At 44.5% G+C, this 24,924-nt stretch overlaps 1 protein-coding gene across 4 annotated transcripts; it reads left to right on the forward strand.

Moving 5' to 3' along the window:
• Positions 1-590: 590 nt before the first annotated feature.
• NONO (non-POU domain containing octamer binding) lies at positions 591-24,856 on the forward strand. Of its 4 annotated transcripts, none has more exons than XM_053579168.1 (13): positions 591-1,094; positions 1,772-1,826; positions 2,414-2,531; positions 12,358-12,517; positions 13,729-13,922; positions 18,626-18,927; positions 19,313-19,408; positions 19,887-20,083; positions 21,018-21,102; positions 21,482-21,584; positions 22,382-22,421; positions 22,677-22,786; positions 23,839-24,856. In XM_053579168.1, the coding sequence occupies exons 4-13, from the start codon at positions 12,367-12,369 to the stop codon at positions 23,971-23,973; spliced, it is 1,413 nt and encodes a 470-aa protein (XP_053435143.1). In that variant the 5' UTR covers positions 591-1,094; positions 1,772-1,826; positions 2,414-2,531; positions 12,358-12,366; the 3' UTR covers positions 23,974-24,856. The 4 variants fall into 4 exon arrangements, with proteins under 4 accessions (XP_053435143.1, XP_053435144.1, XP_053435145.1 ...); XM_053579169.1 differs by having other exon boundaries at positions 2,414-2,502; XM_053579170.1 differs by lacking the exon at positions 2,414-2,531 and adding an exon at positions 23,679-23,739 and having other exon boundaries at positions 23,839-24,167.
• The last annotated feature ends 68 nt before the right edge of the window (positions 24,857-24,924 follow it).

The raw sequence follows: 24,924 nt of genomic DNA on the forward strand, positions 1-24,924 counted from the left end.
GTCCCCAAGTAAGATGGTGACACTTGGGATACTCTGCAACCCTGAGTGTGAATTAATTAGTGGGAATTAAGTTCAAATACCTATTACTGGAGCCTTGCAGTCCTTGGTTAGTCACAGAGGCCAGTTAGGCTACTGAAACAATGAAGGCGATTAGCTAATAGGTCACCTATGGAACACAGAATCAGTCTGATCTGGAGGACTACAATACATCTATGGCAAGGATGACACCTGTTGAATCTCTCTGTAAATCATAGGAACAACAGTGATGTCTGGACTGGTAGGTTTCCTGGTTACCATGGAAATGAAGGTGCTCGTTACATTTCTGTGTAATCACACAGAGACTACAGTATCAACTCCCTCCTCTCCCCACAGAGATGACTATTTCAGCTATGCTTCCCGAGTAGCCCCAGTAGCCAGGAGCATCAACTAAAAAAATCTGATTAAGTACGAGATGTCAGGGTGCAAGCCCTAACGACGTAGTGTGAAAAAATAAACATGGCGGGCTCTTTTTTTTCCAGTAGGAAAAGGCCAAGATTACTACATTTAATACAATGACATTGACACTCTCGCTTCTTGCACAGGCGCAGTGAAGGAATTCTCAGAGCACGCCTACGCGCGCACTTTCTCTCCTCTCTGTTTCCACTTTCCTCTCTCTCCCTTTTTCTCGTCCCCTTCCCCTTCCCATCACTTGGTCTTTCAGCCTTTCCGTTAGTCCGTTTATGTCTCTCTTTCTGACCCCCCGTTCCCCGCTCTGTTCTCCCCATCCCCCTTCCTTTTCCGTCTCTCGCGCACGGCCGCTGTACATGCGCATTTGGTACAAAACCTCGCTCTTTGTCCCCATCTGTCGTTCACACGAACTCAATCCTTTGGCATTCGGTAGCCAATAAAATCTAAGAAATGGCGGAAAAATGATTCTGCCCCTGTAGATAAAGCTTGACTGGCGGTTGAGTTAACCAATGGAGAACGCCACTTTGTATCCCTGGGGAGGCCCCGAGCTCCGTCGTCTCGTTTCCGGCGGTCGCGCGCTCTTTTCTCGGGACGGTAGAGGCCGTGTAGCGTCGCCGTTACTCAGAGGAAAGACCAGTCGGTAGAGGGTGAGTTTTAGGACTGCTTGGTTCTTGTTTAGGAGGGGAGTGGGATTTGGGGGAACAGTCTGCAAAGGAAGAAGGTTGGGCGAGGCTAGGTTTGGAGGGAGGATGGCGGTTCCAAGGCCCCTTAAGGCCTTGTCTTTGCCACCGCACGGCCTTCTCAGCCCACCCGCGGGGGCCCAGCCCTCAACTCGCCTTTCGGTCTTTAACCACTCTCCGGGTTTCTTTTACGCCTGTTTCTTTGTGCTACTTATCTCCGAATCTTAGTCCTGTCCATAAGTTGCAGGCCTCTGAACTGCCCTGGGCCGGAGGGTGTGGGGTCTATTATGCCGGAGCCCTGAAGTCCTGGTTGGCTGGAGGAGGAGGCGCTTTGTCGGGCGCTCCTCCTCTCGGCCCCGGGAGGCCATTAATCCAGAATGGGCAAGTGAGACCCCTCGAGCGATGTTTCTTTGTCAAAACTCTTAGCTGGGAAGTTATCCGCTGGTCCGGATCCCACCGCTTTCGTAGTCGGGTTCCTCCTATATGCCTCTTTTCTAGTCTTGCTGCCTAGCTCCCCGGCCCATTTATGGCATCACTTTTTTAAAATGAAACTTAAATTTATGGATTTCGTATTGGGTATTTTATCGTCCACTTTGAGAAACTCTTACTGTAAGTAAGCTGACCTTTCTTTGTGTTTTTGACAGAAATCGAGGTTAGGGAGGCCTGGGAGGCACTTTGCTGTCTTCACTCGAAGTTGAGGTAGGTGTAAGGGGTAGGGTTGCCAAATAAAATACAGGACAGCCAGCTGAATTAGAATTTCACATAGACAGCGAATTATTTTTTAGTATACGTTGCATGGTACTTTAAAACAAAACCATTTTTAAAATCTGAAATCCAAATTAACAGTGGGTTGTGTATTTTATTTGCTAAATTTAGCAACTCTATTGGGGGGGTCACTGGTTAGACTGTTACTGCGCCTTTGTCCAACTTCCTTGTTATTGAATAACAGATCTTAAGAAACTTAGAAAAGAATCGTACCTTGTTGGTTCATTTTACAGCTTTCAGGCAGGCAATCCAGACAACCATCTCAGTCTGGTAAATTTATACCAGATTTCCCTCTGCAGTTTCCACTTTAAAAAGTTGACCCTTTTGCTGAAGATGGAGGGAGCATTTATTTAGAGTGCAGATAGGTGTCATGTAGTATTTAGTCTTGTATCTAAACATGTGCAACTGTATCACGCCAAATAGCTACAGTCTTTCTAATGTGGTAACTCATATAAGTCTTTAGGACAGATAAGTAGATGGAAATTTTTGCTGCTTATCTTTATGCTTTGTTCTCTTTTCAGAGGCCCAGCAGTTAGGGGGCAGTGCATTTATTACTCAGAGGAGCTTTCTGCACATATTTTCGAATTAATGTTGGTGGTCATCATCAGAAGTAGGTGATAGGAATAAATACTTTCTGAGGTACTTGGTACTTTGTAGATGCTTTATACAATATTACTTAGTTTTTACCACTGCATTCCCTGTTGGGCCTCTTTGGGGTTGGGGGAGGGAGGTGTTTAATAGCTGGGACCCAAATAGGAAAAGATTTTATTCTAATACCTACCATGCCCCATCTCCAACTGTTTCTGGGTGGACTTTAGATTTTCTGTGATTTAAATTTCATACTTTTATATCTTTCTTTAAAAGTGTGGTTTCCTTTTTTTTTTTTAATATACCCCATTTGAGGTGAAACTGCTACACTTGTTCATGGCATTTTACATTAACTTTTAGAGAAAACAACATTGCACATTGTGGCAAGTCACAAAGAAGATAGATTGTATAGAGTCTCACTATGTCATCCTTGGTAGAGTGCTGTGGCGTCACAGCTCAACCTCAAATTCCTGGGATTAAGCAATTCTCTTGCCTAAGCTTCCCAAGTAGCTGGGACTACAGGCGCCCGCCACAATGCCCAGCTATTTTTATGTTGCAGTTGTCGTTGTTTAGCTGGCCCCGGCCGGGTTTGAACCTGCCAGCCCCAGTGCATGTGGACGACGCCAAAACCACTGTGCTGGGGTACCGGCCAGATGGATTGTATTTTTAAGAACTTATCCTGGGTGGTGCCTGTGGCTCAGTGGGTAGGGCACCGGCCCCATATACCAAGGATGGTGGATTCAAACCCAGCCCCGGCCAAACTGCAACAAAAAAATAGCTGGGCGTTGTGGTGGCTGCCTGTATTCCCAGCTACTTGGGAGGCTGAGGCAAGAGAATCGCCTAAGCCCGGGAGTTGGAGGTTGCTGTGAGCTGTGACGCATCAGCACTCTTCTGAGGGCAATAAAGTGAGACTCTGTCTCTAAAAAAAATTATCCTGAGGAAATAATTAGTAAAAACAAGAGGCTGTTTACTATAACATTATAAGGGGGGAAAGCTGAAAATAACCTAAATGTATCATAGTAGAGAGTAGTTTAGTAGATAGTGTACATCCAGATGGGCTTTAGCTGTTAAAAATTACAATTATGGGACAGTGCCCATAACTCAATGGGTAGGGCACTGGCCACACACCGCGGCTGTTGGGTTCATGCCCACGGCCAGCTAAAACAACAATGACAACTGCAGCAACAACAACAAAAATAGCTGGGTGTTGTGGTGGGCACCTATAGTCCTGGCTACTTGGGTGGCTGAGGCAAGAGAATCGCTTAAGGCTAAGAGTTTGAGGTTGCTGTGAACTGTCGAGGGCAAGGGCTACATAGTAAAACTCTGTCTCAAAAAAAAAAAATTACAATTATGTCAACACTATAGAAATGAGGAAAAGCTGAATATACACAGGTTCATTGTGATTTCAGTTCCTGAAATGATTGTCTAGGAAGGTAAATAAATGAAAATGGAAAATTAAGGGAGGAATAGTTAATTGTGGACTTGCTTATTAGAAGGAATCCCTGTCCATCACAAAAGGGACTTGGTTTATAGCTTTAGTCTATGTCCATTAACAATATAAAAGAGTGGGGCGGCGCCTGTGGCTCAGCGTGTAGAACTCCAGTCCAATACACCGAGGTTGGCAGATTTGAACCCAGCCCCCTCCAAACTACAGCGAAAAAATAGCCAGGCCTTTTGGCAGGCTTGTGGCAGCACCTGTAGTCCCAGCTACTCAGGAGGCTGAGGCAAGAGAATCGGCTAAGCCTAGGAGCTGGAGGTTGCTCTGAGCTGTGACACCACAGCACTCTACTGAGGGCGACAAAATAAGACTGTCTCTACAAAAAGAAAAAAACAACAACAATATAAAAGAGTGTAATGACATGGAAGCTCTTCATGATGGAAAATAGAAAAACAGATTACAAATAGTTTTTATAAACTTACACAATATATACAAATATATAAATATGTATAAATATATAAATTAATGATTAGTGGGGGGGGACGGCACCTGTGGGTCAGTCAGTAAGGCGCCGGCCCCATATACTGAGGGTGGTGGGTTCAAACCCGGCCCCCGCTGAACTGCAACCAAAAAATAGCTGGGTGTTGTGGCGGGTGCCTGTAGTCCCAGCTACTCGGGAGGCTGAGGCAAGAGAATCGCTTAAGCCCAGGAGTTGGAGGTTGCGGTGAGCTGTGTGATGCCATGGCACTCTACCGAGGGCCATAAAGTGAAACTCTATCTCTACAAAAAAAAAATGATTAGTAGGATATACCAAAATATTTACAAGGACATTTTTAGTGGTGGGTCTATGAATTTTATTTTTCTTTGACACAGTCTCACTATATCACTCTCAGTAGCGTGCCATAATGCCACGGCTCACAGCAACCTCAAACTTTTGGGCTCAAGCCATTCTCTTGCCTCAGCCTCCTCAGTAGCTCAGATTATAGGCACCCATCACAACGCCTGGCCCAGCCATTTTTTCATTGCAGTTATTGTTGTTTAGCTGGCCTGGGCTGGATTTGAACCCGCCAACCTTGGTGTATGTGGCCAGTACCCTACCCACTGAGCTATGGGCGCTGCCCCAGGGTCTATGGATTTTTATTTAACTTTAGGTTTTATGTCTAAGCTTTCTGTGTAAAAGATGTATTTTGTAATAAGTGCCTAATTGTAATTTCCAACCCTTTGTGACATTAATGAGAAACATGATTGATTAAATGATTATAAGTGAGAAAATTCAAGTCTTGGCTTATTTTTTTTTGAGACAGTCTCATTATGCCACCCTCACTAGAGTGCTGTGGAGTCATAGCTCACAGCAACCTCCAGCTCTTGGGCTTAGGCGATACTCTTGCCTCAGCCTCCTAGGTAGCTGGGACTACAGGTGCCTACCACAATGACCAGCTATTTTTTGTTGCAGTTGTCATTGTTGTTTAAGCAGGCCCGAACCAGGCTTGAACCTGCTAGCCTTGGTGTATTTGTCCGGCACCCTACTCACTGAGCTATGGGAGCTGAGCCCAAGTCTTGGCTCATTAAGTCAACATTTGAGTGAAATTTACCCCAAAGCTCTAATTTAAAACCATAATCTGCCTCCTTCTACTCCCTATGTCCAACTTTATCTATCACCCCCTACCATTTATTTTTTCACATAGCACTTACCTCTTATTAAGTGTATATTATTTGGTCTCACTAGAAAGTGAACTCTGAAGGTAAGACTCGATCAGCTTTGTTTCCTGATTATTCCCCAAAACCTAGAATAGTGCCTAGCAAATAGTAGGCAGCCAGTAAATATTTGTTGACTAAATTAATAAAATACAAAAATTATCAACCTTACCAGCAGGGCAGTTTCTTGTCTACATTTACACATTTAATTTTTTTTTTCCCAGTTTTTGGCCAGGACTGGGTTTGAACCCGCCGCCACCAGCATAAAGGGGCTGGCGCCCTACTCCTTTGAGCCATAGGTGCCTCCCTACGCATTTAATTTTTTTTTTTTTTGAGGGACTTTACCTAACAATTGCAATCAGTGTAATCTGGCTTATTGTACCCTCAATGAATCCCCAACAATAAAAAAGAAAAAAAATAAATAAATAATTTTTTTTTTTTTTTGGGTAGAGATAGTCTCACTGTACCGCCCTCAGATAGAGTGCCCTGGCGTCACACAGCTCACAGCAACCTCTAACTCTTGGGCTTACACGATTCTCTTGCCTCAGCCTCCCAAGCAGCTGGGACTACAGGCGCCCACCACAACGCCCGGCTATTTTTTTTGTTGTTGCAGTTTGGCCGGGGCTGGGTTTGAACCCGCCACCCTTGGCATATGGGGCCAGCGCCCTACTCACTGAGCCACAGGCGCTGCCCCACATTTAAAATTTTTTAAAAATTTCCCCCTTGGTGCTGGGCCCGGTAGCTCACACCTGGAATCCCAGCACTTTGGAAGCCAAGGTGGAGGGATTGCCTGAGCTCACGGGTTTGAGACCAGCCTGAGCCAGAGAAAGACCTCATCTCTAAAAATAGCCGGTCATTGTGATGAGTGTCTGTTAACAGCTACTTTGGAAGCTGAAGCAAGAGAATCTCTTGAGCCTAAGAATTTAAGGTTACTGTGAGCTAGGACACCCTGGCAATCTACCAAGGGTGACAAACTAAAACTGTCTTAAAAAATTTTTTTCTCCTTAGAACATTAAACATTTTTCATGTTGATGTGATCTTCATAATTTTTAATGTGTAACATTCCGTTGTATAGTTGTACCATAATTTGATAAAAAGCCATTTTCCTAATTTGGATATTTAAGTCATTTTTGGTTGTGTTCCCATAAAGCCCATCATATTGAACATATTTATGGATGAAGTATTTTATTTATTCTTGAGATGGGTATCACTATGTCGCCCTTGGTAGAGTGCTGTGGCATCACAGCTCACAGCAACCTCCAACTCTTGGGGTTAAGCGATTTTCTTGTCGCCAAGTAGCTGAGACTACAGGCATCTGCCACAATGCCTGGCTATTAATTTTAGAGACCAGGTCTTGCTTTTAACTAGGTTGGTCTCTAAACTCCTGTTCCCGTAGGATGGGGCCTGAAGCCTTTGGCCTCTCAAAGTGCTAGGAGTACAGGTGTGAGCCACCGTGCCTGGCCTTGATAGCTTTTATTAACTATTGTCTTAAGAAATAACTTCTTTACATTCCACATTTACTAAGATTCACATAGTAAGTCTTAGCAAAATAACTAAGAAAATGTCAGGAAAGCTATGTTAACTAGTGTGATGAAAATGTGTCAAATGGTCTATGAACCAAGTGTATGGTACCCCATGATCATACTAATTAATGTACACAGCTATGATTTAATAAATAAATAACTTCTTTTTTTTTTTTTTTTTTTTTTTTTTTTTTGAGACAGTCTCACTATGTAGCCCTCAGTAGAGGGCTATGGTGTCACAGCTCACAGCAACCTCAAACTCTTGGGCTTAAGCGATTCTCTTGCCTCAGCCTTCCAAGTAGCTGGGACTACAGGTGCCTGCTGTGACACCCAGCTATTTTTTTTGTTGTTGGATTTGTTTAGCTGGCCCAGGTTGGGTTGGAACCCGCCACTCTCTGTGCATGTGGCTGGTGCCATGAAATAACTTTTGAATACAAAATTTGGTAATTGTATTAAAGTTTTTAGTTTTAGTGGGATATGACAAAAAGGATTAGGAAAGTTTTTGTACACATAAAAGTAATCCCATGTAGGGCGGCGCCTGTGGCTCAGTGAGTAGGGCGCCGGCCCCATATGCCGAGGGTGGCAGGTTCAAACCCAGCCCCGGCCAAACTGCAACAAAAAGAAAAAATAGCCGGGCGTTGTGGCAGGCACCTGTAGTCCCAGCTGCTCGGGAGGCTGAGGCAAGAGAATTGCGTAAGCCCAAGAGTTAGAGGTTGCTGTGAGCTGTGACGCCACAGCACTCTACCCGAGGGCGGTACAGTGAGACTCTGTCTCTACAAAAAAAAAAAAAAAGTAATCCCATGTACAAATCATCCAAAATCAATAGTTATCAAGCCTTTGTAACATTTGCTTCTTCTAAGAAATATAACTTTCTCCATTTTATTGTTTTCATTATTATTTTATTTTTGAGATAGAGTCTCTAGCTGTTGCCCTTGGTAGAGTGCTGTGGTGTCACAACTCACAGCAACCTCAAACTCTTGGGCTTAAGTGATTCTCTTGCTTCAGCCTGGGACTATAGCCACCACAAAGCCTGGCTATTTTTTTGTTGTTATTGCAGTTGTCTTTGTTTTAGCTGGCCCGGACCAAGCTCAAACCCGCCAGCCTTGGTGTATGTGGCTGGTACCCTAACCACTGAGCACAGGTGCCACCTTATTTTTATTGTTTTTCTGAGTCTCAAGCTGTTGCCCTGGGTAGAGCGCTCTGGTGTCGTAGCTCATGGTAACCTCCATCTCTTGGGCTCAAGCGATCCTTTGCCTCAGTATGTCTTTCTTTCTTTCTTTCTTTCTTTTTATTATGTATTTATTTATTTATTTGCATTTTTTTCTTTTTTTGGCCAAGGCTAGGTTTGAACCTGCCACCTCTGGCATATGGGGCCAGTGCCCTACTCCTTTGAGCCACAGGCACCACCCTCTATTTTTATTTTTTACTTACTTATTTTGAGACAGAGTCTCACTTTGTCACCCTTGATAGAGTGCTGTAGTGTCATACCTCACAGCAACCTCAAACTCTTGGGCTCAAGAGATTCTCTTGCCTCAGCCTCCCAAGTAACTGGGACTACAGGTACCCACCACAACACCTGGTCATTTTTGGAAATGAGGTCTCACTCTGGCTCAGGGTGGTCCCAAACCTGTGAGCTAAGGCAGTTCACCCGCCTTGGCCTCCGACTTTGCCCTTTTAATTTATTTCCTAGAGTACTGTCCTTGGGTAAGTATTTTCATTTTAAAATAGTAAATTTAGGCGGCGCCCGTTGCTCAGTGGATATGGCCTGGGCCAGCTAAAACAATGAGGAGTGTAACCAAAAATAGCCAAGCACTGTGGCAGGCACCTGTAGTCCCAGTTACTTGGGAGGCTGAAGCAAGAGGATCTCTTAAGCCCAAGAGTTTAAGGTTGCTGTGAGCTGTGATGCCATGGCATTCTACCCAGGGCTACTGCTTGAGAATTTCTCTTAAAAAAAAAAAAAAAAACAAAAACTGTAAACTTGGCTGGGCATGGTGTCTCTCGTCTTTAATCCTAGCACTCTGGGAGGCCAAGGCCTGTGGATTGCCTGAACTCACGAGTTCAAGATCAGTCTGGGCCTAAGTGAGACCTCTTCTCTAAAAGTAGCTGGGCATTGTGGTGGGCACCTGTAGTCTTACCTACTTGGGGAGGCTGAGGCAAGAGAATCACTTGAGCTGAAGAGTTTGAGTTTGCTGTGAGCTATGATGCCACAGCACTCTACCAAGGTGACAAAATAAGACTCTGTCTCCAAAAAAAGAAAAGAAAGAAACTCAACTTTTGAATTCAGTCTGGATTGTGTCAGGAATTACGATTTTGTTTTCCTTTTAATCTTCTGTTGATTTTTTGTTGTTGAGATGGGATCTTGCTATATTACCCAGGTTGGACTTGAACTCATGGACTCAGGTGATCCCCCTCAGCCTCTTAAGTACCTGAGACTACAGGCATGTATCACTGTGCCCAGCATTTATATTGATTTTTTTTTTTGAGACTATCTCAAGCTGTCGCCCTCAGTAGAGTGCTGTAGTATCACAGCTCACAACAACCTCAAACTCTTGGGCTTAAGCGATTCTCTTGTCTCAGCCTTCCAAGTAGCTGGGACTATAGGCGCCCACCATAAAGCCTGGCTATGGTTGTCATTGTTTAGCAGGCCCGGGCTGGGCTCGAACCTGCCAGCCTTGGTGTATGTGGCTGGCACCCTACTCACTGAGCTATGGGCGCCAAGCCGTAGGTTGATTTTTATTTATTTATTTATTTATTGCAGTTTTTGGCCAGGGCTGGGTTTGAACCCGCCACCTCCAGCATATGGGGCTGGTGCCCTACTCCTTTGAGCCACAGGCGCCACCCTTATTTATTTATTTTGAGACAGAGTCTCACTTTGTCACCCTTGGTAGAGTGTTGTGGCATCACAGCTCACAGTAACCTCCAGCTCTTGGGCTGAGGTGATTCTCTTGCTTCAGTTTCCCAATTAGCTGCGACTACAGGTGCCCGCCTCAATGCCTGGCTATTTTTTGTTGCAGTTTGGCCAGGGTCAGGTTTGAACCCACCACCCTTAGTATATGGGGCTGGCACCCTACCCACTGAGCCACAGGCGCTGCCCAATATGTTGATTTTTAAACGACAGAATTTAACATTTTCTGTTTGTTTTGAGACAGAGTATCACTTTGTTGCCCTTGGTAGAGTGCCAAAGCATCATAGCTCACAGCAACCTCAAACTCTTGGGCTCAAGTGATTCTCTTGCCTTATTGTCCCAATTACCTGAGACTATAAGCACCCACCATGGTGCCTGGCTATTTTTAGAGATGGGGTCTTGCTCTTACTCAGGCTGATCTCAAACCTGTGAGCTCAGGCAATCCACCTGCCTTGGCCTCCCAGATGCTAGGATTATAGGTGTGAGCCATTGCGACTGGTCTACATTTATTTTTCGTAGCATCATAAGAGACAGGTATTTTACTTACTCATTTTTATTTTATTTTATTTTTTTTATAGAGACAGAGTCTCACTTTGAGACTGTCTCAAAAAAAAAAAATCAGTATAAATGCTGGGCCCTCGGTAGAGTGCCATGTCGTCACAAAGCTCAAAGCAACCTCCAACTCCTGGGCTTAGGTGATTCTCTTGCCTCAGCCTCCCACGTAGCTGGGACTACAGGCGCCTGCCACAACGCCCGCCTATTTTTTTGTTGCAATTTGACCAGGTACGGGTTTGAACCCACTGTCCTTGGTATATGGGGCTGGCACCCTTATTTTATTTTATTTTTTGAGACAGAGTCTCACTATGTTACCCTCAGTAGAGTGCAGTAGTATCACAGCTCACAGCAATCTCAAGCTCTTGGGCTCAAGCTATTCTCTTGCCTCAGCCTGCCACAATGCCCGGTTATTTTTTGTTCCAGTTGTCATTATTGGTTAGCTGGCCTGGGCTGGGTTCAAACCCACCAATTTTGGTGTGTGTGGCTGGCGCTGTAACCACTATGCTACAGGCGCCAAGCCAACAGACAGGTATTTTAATCATTCCTTTTATTACAGCGGAGAAACAGATACATAAGTAATTTACTAAGTAGTACAGAGCTAGTAAGTACTAGGAGCATGATTCAAACCTAAGATTGTCTAATTCCACAGTCCATACTTTTCCCATTATTCTTTTTTAAGTATCTACTATGGCCTAGGACTGTGCTAGGTGCCAGAGAAGAGCAAGTCAATGTCCTTGCGAGAACTAGAATCTATTTTAATTATTGTATTTTTTTTTTTTTTAAGAGACAGAGTGTCAATTTATGGCCCTCGGTAGAGTGCTGTGGCATCACAGCTCACAGCAACCTCCATCTCCTGGACTTAGGCGATTCTCTTGCCTCAGCCTCCCGAGTAGCTGGGACTACAGGCGCCCGCCACAACGTCCAGCTATTTTTTTGTTGCAGTTCGCCCGGACCAGGTTTGAACCCGCCACCCTTGGTATATGGGGCTAGCACCCTACTCACTGAGCCACAGGCGCCGCACTAATTATTGTTTTTTTTTTTGTTTGTTTGTTTTTGTGGTTTTTGGCCGGGGCTGGGTTTGAACCCGCCACCTCCAGCATATGGGACCGGCGCCCTACTCCTTGAGCCATAGGAGCCACCCTAATTATTGTATTTTTAAAACACTTTACTGGCAGTGCCCGTTGCTCAGTAGGTAGGGTGCCAGCCACATACACCCAGGCTGGTGGGTTCAAACCTGGCCCAGGCCAGCTAAAACAATGACAACTGCAACAACAACAAAAAATAGCTGGGTATTGTGGTGAGTGCCTGTAGTCCGAACTATTTGGGAGGCTGAGGCAAAAGAATTGCTTAAGCCGGGTGGCACCTATGGCTCAAAGGAGTAGGGCACCGAAGAATTGCTTAAGCCCACAGTTTGAGGTTGTTATGAGCAGTGACACAACGGCACCCCACCAAGAGCAACAGCTTGAGACTGTGTCTCCAAAAAAAAAAAAATACTGTGTGATAGGGTTAAGTTTTAGGTGATAGATTCTTATGGGAAAGTAGTTTACCATTAATGAAAACTTCCTTAAGTCATCATAGTATAAGTTCTCATCTAGTTTCATGTACCGTATAACTGCTGATGTCTGCTTGTTTTAGATTTTTGAATTGTATTCCTTTGCCATAATTGTTCAAAGTAACCAATTAATTTGGATCTGGAAAAAGCATCAGGAAGATGACTGCATCCTTAGCTCTGAATGTATTTAACAATCTACTTTTTTTTAGGCTGCAAATATGCAGAGCAATAAAACTTTTAACTTGGAGAAGCAAAATCATACTCCAAGGAAGCATCATCAGCATCACCACCAGCAGCACCACCAGCAGCAACAGCAGCAGCCACTGCCACCACCAATACCTGCGAATGGGCAACAGGCCAGCAGCCAAAGTGGGTGAATGCTAGGAGATGGGGTAGAGATAGGTTCTCTCTTAGGAATGATTTCTTCATTTTTAGATTAGTCTTTGGGGATTATAAATGAATAGGCTTTTAGCACACCTTTGTTCTTTTCCCTATTCACCTCTTGATACCTCTTATGATGGGGGGAAAAAGCTGATTTCCTGAAGCTAAAGAACAGACATGTGACTGAGTTGGGTGCAGGTTGCTGTGTTGGCACATTCTCCTGCATGTTTTACTTCAACATGGTTCTTTTCTTTTTTTTTTTTTAAGAGACAAAATCTCACTTTATTGACCTCGGTAGAGTGCTGTGGCATCACAGCTCGCAGCAACCTCCAACTCCTGGGCTTAAGCGATTCTCTTGGCTCAGTCTCCTGAGTAGCTGGGACTACAGGCACCCGCCACAATGCCCAGCTATTTTTCTGTTGTTGCAGTTTGGCTGGGGCCAGGTTCGAACCTGCCACCCTCGGTATGTGGGGCTGGCGCCCTACCCACTGAGCCACAGGCACTGCACTTCAACATGGTTCTTAAAGATAGTCATCAGATGATTAGTAGTTAAAGAGAACATAGAACAAGTCTTTAAGGCTTAATAGAGAAGTTGTACTAAGTATTATACTTTCAGCCTGGGGTCTATACTATCCCATTTTTAATCAGTAAACAGTCGTAAAGCATATGTTCTTCTTGTTCAGTAACCTTTGAGTACCTCTTGTGTGCCTCTTAAACTAGAACCACTCTCAACTCTATTTCCAGACGTTCCTTCAAAGAATACTCTTTCCTAACTCATTTTCATTGCATTGTTGCAAGCGTGAAAGGATGGGAACTATTAAGGTTATGAAGACTGGTGAAAGATTAGGGGAATGGAACAATTATGTTTTAAATTTTAGAATCTTTCCAATCCTTTGTAACCTAAGGCTTCTTGAATTGCTTAATTTTCTCTTTGGCCAATAGCTTCTGTATTGTCATTCTCTGTGGCTTAGTTCAGCTTGGCTTCCATCCCATAGTAGTTATTGATATGTCTCCCTAAATGTCTGCATTATACGATGTAATTTACTGATAAATGGTTAGTGGATAGGTTCCATTGAGAAATAGTGTTTGCCTTTTCTACAGCAATTGTTTCCCAGTCTAGCAGCAGTTAGAGCTCTTTGAGAATGTGACTGTAATTCTCATTCCCCTGTCTTTTGGGTAACTTGATTGTATTCTCTTAGACGAAGGCTTGACTATTGACCTGAAGAATTTTAGGAAACCAGGAGAGAAGACCTTCACCCAACGAAGCCGCCTGTTTGTGGGCAATCTTCCCCCTGACATCACTGAGGAGGAAATGAGGAAACTATTTGAGAAATATGGGAAGGCAGGCGAAGTCTTCATCCATAAGGATAAAGGATTTGGCTTTATCCGCTTGGTGAGCAACTGTTGGCTTTGGGGAATGTGCTCTAAAAGGTGAGGGAAGTGGTGGATATACAGAAGTAGACTGTGGGAAAAAGCCTATGTGGAACGGAATAAAAAACACGGATTTTAGTTTTTCCTCAGGTTATTTTCAGGTTTATTATTTACAACATAGGTTTATTTTCCTAGGATATTGGTACTAAAATATGCCCTTTGGAGTTGTTTTTGTTTGTTTGTTTGTTTTTTGAGATAGAATCTCACTATGTTGCCCTCGGTAGAGTGCCATGGTGTCACAGCTCACAGCAACCTCAAACTCTTGGGCTTAAGCGACACTTTTGCCTTACCCTCCCAAGTAGCTGGGACTACAGGTGCCTGCCACAATGCCCAGCTATTTCTTTGTTGGAGTTGTTATTGTTTTGCAGGCCCTGGCCAGGCTCGAACCCTCCAGCTTAGGTGTATATGGCTGGCGCCCTACTCACTGAGCTACAGGCGCTGAGCCGAGCTTTTTAAGTTTTTTTTTTTTTTTTTTTTTTTTTTTGTAGAGACAGAGTTTCACTTTATGGCCCTAGGTAGAGTGCCATGGCATCACATAGCTCACAGCAACCTCCAACTCTTGGACTTAAGTGATTCTCTTGCCTCAGGCTTTTTAAGTTTTAATTGGGAAATTTCAAACATAGAAGTAAGCAGAATAGTATAACAAACCTGTACCTAAGTTTTGCCTAGCTTCAGTAATTGTCAGCTCATGGTTAATTCTGTTTTTTCTATACCCTTCCTCTATTTACTTCCCTCATAAATATTTTACTATGTTGATCCTTTTTCTTTTTTTTTTTTATAAAGAAAATGTGAAAAGGCTGGGTGTGGTGGCTCATGCCTGTACTCCTTGCACTCTGGGAGGCCAAGGTGGGTGGATTGCCTGAATTCACGAGTTCAAGACCAGCCTGAGCAAAAGTGAGACCCCATCTCTACTAAAAATAGAAAAACTGAGCCAAGAGGATTGCTGGAGCCGAAGAGTTGGAGGTCGTTGTGAGCTGTGATGCCATGGCATTCTACCCAGGGCAACATCTTTTTTTTTTTTTTTTTTTTTTTTGTGGTTTTTGGCCAGGGCTGGGTTTGAACCCGCCACCTCTGGCATATGGGACCGGCGCCCTACTCCTTGAGCTACAGGTGCCATCCTTTTTTTTTTTTTTTTGTCCAGGGCAACATCTTAAGACTATCTCAAAAAATATATATATGAGGAAAAAAGTTATAGCAATAAGTAAGGTTTATATTATTTGTTTCCAAAGTTCATACACATATATGAGTTTTGGAAACATATTAAGACTTCAAAACCATAGGAGATAGTTTTATTTGCATTTCTTTTTGAGATAGGTTCTCTGTTGCCCTGGGCTGTGGCATTGTCATAACTCATAGTAACCTAAAACTCTTAGTTGTTGTCAATTAGAAGTGATCCTCGTGCCCCAGCTACTCAGGAACCTGAGTCAGGAGGATCCCTTCAGCCCTGGAATTTCAGGTTGCTGTGAACTAGGCTGAGGCCACGGCACGCTAGCCCAGGCAACAGAGCAAGACGGTGTCTCAAAAAAAATTTAATTTGGGCTGGGCACGGTGGCTCCTGCCTGTATTCCTAGCTCTCTGGGAGGCTGAGGTGGGTAGATTACCTAAGCTCATGGGTTCAAGACCAGCCATGGTCTCTGAGACCAGCAGAGCAAGACCTCATCTCTAAAAATAGCCGGGTGTTGTGGCAAGGACCTGTAGTACCAGCTGCTTGGGATGCTGAGGCAAGAGAATTGTTTAAGCCCAAGAGTTTGAGGTTGCTGTGAGCTGTAACACCACGGAACTCTATCTAGGGCGACAAAGTGAGACTCTGTCTCCAAAAAAAGAAAAATTTAATTTGCAGGGTGGCGCCTGTGGCTCAGTCGGTAAGGCTCCGGCCCCATATACCGAGGGTGGCGGGTTCAAACCCAGCCCCGGCCAAACTGCAACAAAAAAAATAGCCGGGCGTTGTCGCGGGCGCCTGTAGTCCCAGCTTCTCGGGAGGCTGAGGCAAGAGAATCGCTTAAGCCCAGGAGTTGGAGGTTGCTGTGAGCTGTGTGAGGCCACGGCACTCTACCGAGGGACATAAAGTGAGACTGTCTCTACAAAAAAAATTTAATTTGCAATAAAATGTACCATTTTAGCCATATTTAAGTATAGACCTTATTTTTAAATCTAGTTTGATTTAGGGAAAGTTGATGAAAAATTTTGTAGGTATTATCTTCCTTTGTAAATGAGCATAATGTGACAGCAAGATCTCATTCTTTGTATTTATTTTTTGTTTTTTGAGACAGTGTCAGTTTGTCACCCTTGATAGAGTACCATGGCATCATAGCTCACAGTAACCTCAAACTTAGACTCAAGTGATCCTCTTACCTCAGCCTCTTGAGTAGCTGGGACGATAGGCGCCCACCACAATGCCTGGTTAACCTTCTCTTGTTTTTTTGTTGTTGTTATTGTTGTAGTTGTCAATGCTGCTTGGCAGGCCAGGGCCAGATTCGAACCTGCCACCACCAGTGCATGTGGTGCGGCTGAGCTATAGGCCCCACCCTAACTTTTTCTATTTTTAGTAGAGACAGAGTCTCACTCTTGCTCATGCTGGTCTCCAACTCCTGGGCTCAAGCAATCCACCTGTCTCAGCCTTCCAGAGTGCTAGGATTACAGGCGTGAGCCACCATGCCCACCCTCGGAATGATCTCTTTCTGATCTGCTACTAACTCGAAGCTATAAGGGAGTCATTTTACCTGGGTGTCAAATTCCTCTTTAATAATATGGGGGGGGGCATCAAGGTCTGTGATTCTAAGTTTGTTTGTTTTTTTTTTTTTTGAGACAGAGCCTCAAGCTGTAGCCCTGGGTAGAGTGCTACCATGACATCACAGCTCACAGCAAACTCCCAACTCCTGGGCTTAAGCGATTCTCTTGCCTCAGCCTCCCAATAGCTGGGACTACAGGCGCCCCCCCCCCCCCAAGACCCAGCTATTTTTTGTTTGTAGTTGTCATTGTTTGGCAGGCCTGGGCTGGATTCGAACCCACCAGCTCTGTTGTATGTGGCTGGCGCCTTAGCCGCTTAAGCTATAGGCGCGAAGCCAACGTCTGTGATACTAAACAGGCCTCTTGCAGAGAGTGTAAGTTCTTCTGGTATGGAGCTAGAAAAAATTAAAATACTTTTTGTGCTGTATTGTAAGGTTAGATTTTTGGGTGATCGTTGTTTTCTGGATGACCTGTTACTTGGTAAATAACTTACAACATTGGTGACCATATAATGGTATTAGCTTCTAGAATTCTGTCTGATTTATTGTAACGCCATCAGAATAATTAATCGGGCCAGGCAGGTGGATCACCTGAGCTCAGGAGTTCGATACCAACCAGAGCAAGAGTGAGACCCCATCTCTACTAAAAATAGAAAAACCTGGCGACACCTGTAGCTCAGTGGGGAGGGCACCGGCCACATACACCAAAAGCTGGCAGGTTCAAAGCCGGTCCGGGCCAGCTAAAACAACAATGACAACTGCAACAACAAAAAAAAAATAGCCGGGCATGTGGTGGGTGCCTGTAGTCCCAGCTACTTGGGAGGCTGAGGCAAGAGAATTGCTTAAGCCCAAGAGTTTGAAGTTGTGAGCTGTGATGTCACAGCACTCTACCGAGGGCCACATAGTGAGACTCTGCCTCAAAAAATTAAAAACAAATTAAGGTAACCAAAAAGTTACCTGAGGCTGGGTGCGGTGGCTCATGCCCATAATCATAATGAGGTGGGTAAATTGCCTGAGCTCACAAGTTCAAGACCAGCCTAAGCTAGAGTGAGACCCCATCTCTAAAAACAGCTGGGTGCTGTGGTAGGTGCCTGTAGTCCCAGCTACTAGGGAGGCTGAGGCAAGATAATCACTTGAGCCCAAGAGTTTGAAGTTGCTGTGAGCTAACGTGCCACAACACTCTACCAAGGGTGACCAAGTGAGACTCTCTTTCAGAAAAAAAAAAAAAAAACATTCCTGAAACACATAGTTTAGTTCTTCCTGTTATCCACATGATTTTTTGTATGCTTGTTGCCAAGTGTTTTTATGGAGACATTTTGTTACTGAGCTGTGCTACTTTTTTTTTTTTTTTTATAGAGACAGAGTCTCACTGTACCGCCCTCGGTAGAGTGCCGTGGCGTCACACGGCTCACAGCAACCTCTAACTCTTGGGCTTACGCGATTCTCTTGCCTCAGCCTCCCCAGCAGCTGGGACTACAGGTGCCCGCCACAACGCCCGGCTATTTTTTTGTTGCAGTTTGGCCGGGGCTGGGCTTGAACCCGCCACCCTCGGCATATGGGGCCGGCGCCCTACTCACTGAGCCACAGGCGCCGCCCGAGCTGTGCTACTTTTTTAATTTTTAATTTTTTTTTAAGAGACAGAGTCTCACTTCGTTGCCTTCGGTAGAGTGCTGTGGCGTCATGGCTCACAGCAACCTCCAGTTTTTGGGCTCAGCCTCCTGAGTAGCTGGAACTACAGGCACCCGCCACAAGGCCCACCTATGTTTTTGTTGCTGTTTGGCCGGGGCCAGGTTTGAACCCACCACCCTCAGTATATTGGGCTGACGCCCTACTCACTGAGCCACAGGCGCCGCCCAGAGCTGTGCTACTTTAGACTATTGATGGCTGCTTGGGTGAACTTTGTCAAAGTGAGTTGTTCTAATTGTCCTCTGCTTCTTAGGAAACACGAACCTTAGCGGAGATTGCCAAAGTGGAGCTGGATAATATGCCTCTCCGTGGAAAGCAGCTACGTGTGCGCTTTGCCTGCCACAGTGCATCCCTTACAGTCCGAAACCTTCCTCAGTACGTGTCCAATGAACTGCTGGAAGAAGCTTTTTCTGTGTTTGGCCAGGTGGAGAGGGCTGTAGTCATTGTGGATGATCGAGGAAGGCCCTCAGGAAAAGGCATTGTTGAATTCTCAGGGAAGCCAGCTGCTCGAAAAGCTCTGGACAGATGCAGCGAAGGTTCCTTCCTGTTAACCACGTAAGTAAGGGGTCAATTTAATGAGTGTTAATCCCTTTACTTAGAGGTTTTAGAACTCTGAAAAGTTGTTTCATGTATGCAGTATCTCTTATTACCTGGAGTTAAAAAGATGTTAGATATTTAAGCTGTACTTAAATACCGTACCTACCTGATGTGATTATCTTTTTGGAGCTTTATTCAGAGATCTGAAGCCTGACTCTATCCTGTCAACCCCAAATTTTCCATAATGCCATTAAAAGAGCTTGGTATAAAAATTCCCTCAGGAGACTGTTTAATTGTGCAGTACTAAACCCTACCTGGTTCATTGTGCCAGTGGCAACTGTAGAGAGGAAGCCTGATGTAGGGTATGATTTAATTAATGCTGCGCTAACTTCTTTTTTTCCAGATTTCCTCGTCCTGTGACTGTGGAGCCCATGGACCAGTTAGATGATGAAGAAGGACTTCCAGAAAAGCTGGTTATAAAGAACCAGCAATTTCACAAGTATGTTGTCCTGATAGAGTCCCTATTAAGTGCTTATTTGTTAAGGAAGCCTGTCAAGAGTTGTCTAAAAGAGACAAGTCTTTGCTGAAATGTGTTCATTGGCAGCCCTTATCTTCGCCCTCAGAAATAGCGCAATGCTGAGTTGGGGTAATTTTTTTTTTTTTTTTGTGAGACAGTCTTACTTTGTCGCCCTCAGTAGAGTGGTATCATAGCTCACAGCAACCTCAAACTCTTGTGCTCAAGTGATTCTCTTGCCTCAGCCTCCCAAGAAGCTGGGACTACAGGTGCCTGCCACAATACCCGGCTATTTTTTAGAAACGGGGTCTCACTCTAGCTCAGACTAGTCTCAAACTCCTGAGCTAAGGCAATCCACCTACCTCGGCTTCCCAGAGTGCTAGGATTACAGGTATGAGCCACCGTGCTGGGCTAGATGGGGCAATCTTAGGCCAAGTTAGTAACTTAGGAACCTTGTTTATAGGGAGCGAGAGCAGCCACCCAGATTTGCACAGCCTGGCTCCTTTGAGTATGAGTATGCCATGCGCTGGAAGGCACTCATTGAAATGGAGAAGCAGCAGCAGGACCAAGTGGACCGTAACATCAAGGAGGCTCGTGAGAAGCTGGAGATGGAGATGGAGGCTGCTCGTCATGAGCATCAGGTCATGCTAATGAGACAGGGTGAGTATAGGCCTATAGTTTTTTTTTTTGTTTTTTTTGTTTTTAGAGACAGAGTCTCACTGTACCGCCCTTGGTAGAGTGCCGTGGCGTCACACGGCTCACAGCAACCTCTAACTCTTGGGCTTACGCGATTCTCTTGCCTCAGCCTCCCGAGTAGCTGGGACTACAGGCGCCCGCCACAACGCCCGGCTATTTTTTTTGTTGTTGTTGTTGCAGTTTGGCCGGGGCTGGGTTTGAACCCGCCACCCTCGGCATATGGGGCCGGCGCCCTACTCACTGAGCCACAGGCGCCGCCCAGGCCTATAGATTTTAAGCTACAATAAGGATAAAATGACATTTTTTCAGGAGTTTATTTGTATCAGTTAGTAGAAAGGCCTAAAGCTCTGGTTTTCTATTTTATTTATTTATTTATTTATTTTATTTTATTTTTTTTTTTTTTAGTTTTTAAAAAAATGTTTATTTTTCTATTTATTTATTTTAGAGACAGAGTCTCACTTTATTGCCCATGGTAGAGTGCTGTGGCATCACACAGCTCACAGCAACCTCCTACTCCCAGGCTTAGGCGATTCTCTTGCTACAGCCTCCCGCCACAAGCCCAGCTACGTTTTTGTTGCAGTTTGGCCGGGGCTGGGTTTAAACCCGCCACCCTCAGCATATGGGGCCGGCGCCCTACTCACTGAGCCACAGGCGCCGCCCTGGTTTTATTTTTTTTTTTAAATACCTGGCCAATCTTGGAAGACAAATAGGCTTGAAGATAAAGCAGAGAATAAAGATTCTGTAGAGAAGAAAACAATAGATTTGGCTTTCGTTTTGAAATCTGGATACCTTGGAAGGCCCCTCGGGAATCATACCCTTTGGTCTTTTTTAATAGAAAATTATCAGGTCTATGTATATGAAGAGAGTGAGGAATATTCTCAGTCTGTTACTTTTCTAGATTTGATGAGGCGCCAAGAAGAACTTCGGAGGATGGAAGAACTGCATAACCAAGAGGTGCAAAAACGAAAGCAACTGGAGCTCAGGTAACTTATTTTGTTGAATCCTTTTTCTCTGACAACTCTAAAAGGTAATGTCTTTTAGACAGGTAATACCACCTCATGCATTTGTAGATGTTTTGGCAAGTATTTCCTGACTGCTTCTCATAGTCTCCCTATGGATAGAGGGGACATTTTAGCTCTTTATGATTCTAGGAATTACCTGGGGCTGCACTCAAGAGAAACCTCTGAGTGGTCTCTTAAGCTTCCTTTAGGGGTTGCCTTAGGGATAGGCACGCTTAACAGTGAGTGTCCTGTTAGATGTGATAGTTTTCAGTAGGCTACTCTCCTTGGCTGAGTCCCCTACTAAGATAATCTACTCAAGTTCTAGAATGCCTCTGTCTTAAATACCTTGATCACTCTCTAGGCAGGAGGAGGAGCGCAGGCGCCGTGAGGAAGAGATGCGGCGACAACAGGAAGAAATGATGCGGCGACAGCAGGAAGGATTCAAGGGAACCTTCCCTGATGCGGTATATCTCCCATGTGCCCATGATGTGCCAGGCCAGTTGTGATATGATAAACCCACCATGAATTGTCTGCTAGGACACCAGGTTATGACCAAATTTTCTGTGCTATGAAGCTCTTTAGAAAAAAGAGTTCATGGGAAGAAGAGGTAAGGTCTGAAGGGGAGCTCTTCTCTCCTCAAAGGCAGCTTAGAATGAAAAGTTAGGGCCACTGTATGCTGTTAAGATTCAGTTACTATAGGATGAGATACATTGAGTCATATACCAGCCTTGGTCTGTCCATTCACGTAGCTGTTCACGTTAGAACCCTAGGAGTCAGCTATCTTTCCCTTTCCTTTTACCTCTCTTTCTTTTTTTGGGGGGGGGGGGCGGCGAGGGTAGAGTGAGTGCTGGGGCATCATAGCTCACAGGAACCTCAAACTCCTGGGTTTGAGTAATCCTCCTGCCTCAGCCTCCCAAGTAGCTGGAACTACAGATGCCCTTCACAATGCCCAGCTAGTTTTTCGTTTCAATCTTGGGGTTTCAGTCTTGCTCAGGCTAGTCTTGAACTTCTGATCTCAGGCAGTCCACCTGTCTCCATATCCCAGAGTGCTAGGATTATAGGTGTGAGCCACTGTGCCTGGCCTCACCTCTCTTTTTGTTCATAGTACTTTGGCTTGTGTCCTAATGGTTCCATGAACTTGAGCTGTTGGTATGCCTCAGCTTAATCTCAGTGCTCTTGGGATGTATTATTACTATCTACTTCCCATAGTGTGTGGTCTTCAGTGGTATCTTGGATTGTCTTGAGTATTTTTGTTTTTCAGAGAGAGCAGGAGATACGGATGGGCCAGATGGCTATGGGAGGTAAGGACTTAATGGGGTTAGTGGCTCTGATTCCTTTTCCTTTTTTTTTTTTTTTTTTTTTTTGGCCTGGTCTCTGGTGAACTATGAAGCTTCTCTTACCTAGTCCAAATTTAAGGAACTAACATTTCCAGGAGCATTGTTTTTAAGGGGTGACATACATGTCTTGGCCCAGAGGTCTTACTGAATTATTTTCTTTGGCATAGAAGGAAACTAATAATCTCCATCCCTTGGGCTAATCACATTCCTCTACATTAGGTGCTATGGGCATAAACAACAGAGGCGCTATGCCCCCTGCTCCTGTGCCTGCTGGTACCCCAGCTCCTCCAGGACCTGCCACTATGATGCCGGATGGAACCTTGGGATTGGTAATTAATTGCAGGGCCTTACAATAATTCTGAATGGTGGTAGGAGGAGAAAGGGCTTTGCCTTCACACCCTTTAGGTCTACCTCAATTTTTGCTACAGATATCAGCTTTAGGACTATTAGTATTAAATGTACCTCAAGATCTTTGTTTTTGGTGGCACCCGTAGCTCAGTAGGTAGGGTGTTGACCATATAAACCGAGGCTGGCGGGTTTGAACCTGGCCTGGGCTAGCTAAAACAACATTGACAACTGCAACAAAAAAATAGCCGGGCGTTGCGGCGGGCGCCTGTAGTCCCAGCTACTTGGGAGGCTGAGGCAAGAGAATCGCTTAAGCCCAAGAGTTTGAGGTTGCTGTGAGCTATGACACCATGGCACTCTACTGAGGGCAACATAGTGAGACTCTGTCTCCCAAAAAAAGGTCTTTGTTTTTGAATCTAGAGCAAACTCAGTCTCTAATTATACCTTAAGGGGTTAAACAAATGCCTGTGTCTGACCAACCAGTGCTACTTTGGGTAACAGGTTGTTTTTGGAAGAAAGTCAATGAAGTCTAGTCATTATCATATAAAATAGATGTGAATCCAAATGCTTCGTCGCTCATAACAACCCTGAGGTTGTTTTGGTTCTAGTGTCAAAATGGATAGTACCCAACTGGATAGGCTTAACATTGCTAAAGAGTGTTGGCCTGCCCAACTGGATAGGTTAACATTGCTAAAGAGTGTTGGCCTGCCCTTGTCCAGATCCCTAATTCAGGAAAAAAGACTTAGTTAAAATTTAGCCAAAGTAGGAATTTAGTACTGTATATGACATTGCTTAGTCAGTAGTGAAGAATGTGGATTAAAAAGTTAAAGGTAAGATGACTGGGTAAATCCCTAATTCAGATAACCTTCCTTTCAGGGTTGTCTACTAGAATTCTTGAGACTTGCTCACCTACCTCTAGCATCAGGAGCCTTGAATAGTTGAGTAGAAACTATTGTCCCCAGTGGAGGGACTATAGATGGGTGGGAATCTTAGAATAAATGTTCTTTTATAATGTTCTGCTCTTTTTCTCTTTAAGACCCCACCAACAACTGAACGCTTTGGGCAAGCTGCTACAATGGAAGGAATTGGGGCAATTGGTGGAACTCCTCCTGCATTCAACCGTGCAGCTCCTGGAGCTGAATTTGCTCCAAACAAACGTCGCCGATATTAATAAAGTTGCAGTGTCTAGTTTCTTAAAACCCTTAAAAGAAGGACCCTTTTTGGACTAGTCAGAATTCTACCCTGGGAAAGTGTTAGGGATTCCTCCCAATAGTTAGGTCTACCCTGCGTGTACTATTCTAGGGAGTATGCTGGAAGCAGAGGGCAAGGGAGGGGCCATATCTAACAAATGAATTCTATGTGGTATATTGTTTAACTAATCAGTTCTATTTGGTGCATTCCTGAAGACTCAAATGTGATTATTGAGGGCCTGGGGGAACCATAGCAAAATGGATCCAATTAGAGCCCCATTAATCTTGATCATTCCGTTTTTTGTCCATCCCATTTTGTTTTCTTACCCTTACACCCCCTGCCCCAAAGATACTGCCACATAACACCACAAAAACCAGACATCCCCCAATGACCTTAGCCCTGTTGCTCCATTCACTTTCAGGTGAGAATTCAGGCAAATGTCCACAGAGGTCACAGACAAACATACGGTTCTGTTATGTCCCATCTATTACCCCTCATGTCTTTAAGGAAGACATTTTCTCTTAGAGATTTTCATTTTAGTCTATCTTTAAAAAAATCTTGTATTAACTTGCCTCTATCCTTGTCTTGGGTAAAGATGACCCAGGAATGGCCCTTTTGTGTCTATGATGTTGCTGTTCACAGCTTTTCTTGATAGGCCTAGTACAATCTTGGGAACAGGGTTGCTGTATGCTAAAGGTCTCAACAGTAGCTCTTAGCCTTGCCTATCTTAGGTAGTTATGCTGTGCATTTTTTATTGGTGTACCATGTTTGATTTGTCCCTGATTCTTTAAATTTGGAGTTTTTCTGAGAAATGGAGCAGTAATGCAGCATCAACTTATTAAAATACATTTTAAGCCTTTTAATTTTCTGTGCTGTTTTTGGAGGGAAAAGAAGAGGGGAGTTCTGGGCGGCGCCTGTGGCTCAAGGAGTA

The sequence above is a fragment of the Nycticebus coucang genome, chromosome X (assembly GCF_027406575.1).
Source record: "Nycticebus coucang isolate mNycCou1 chromosome X, mNycCou1.pri, whole genome shotgun sequence".
Taxonomy (NCBI): domain Eukaryota; kingdom Metazoa; phylum Chordata; class Mammalia; order Primates; family Lorisidae; genus Nycticebus; species Nycticebus coucang.

What these genes read in the sequence shown, in the direction of transcription:
- NONO (XM_053579168.1), top strand. Translation starts at nt 12,367, where the DNA reads ATGCAGAGCAATAAAACTTTTAACTTGGAGAAGCAAAATCATACTCCA. An exon ending in GGTCATGCTAATGAGACAGG is followed by an intron (nt 20,084 to 21,017) that starts GTGAGTATAGGC and finishes TTACTTTTCTAG; the next exon opens with ATTTGATGAGGCGCCAAGAA. An exon ending in GGGCCAGATGGCTATGGGAG is followed by an intron (nt 22,422 to 22,676) that starts GTAAGGACTTAA and finishes CCTCTACATTAG; the next exon opens with GTGCTATGGGCATAAACAAC.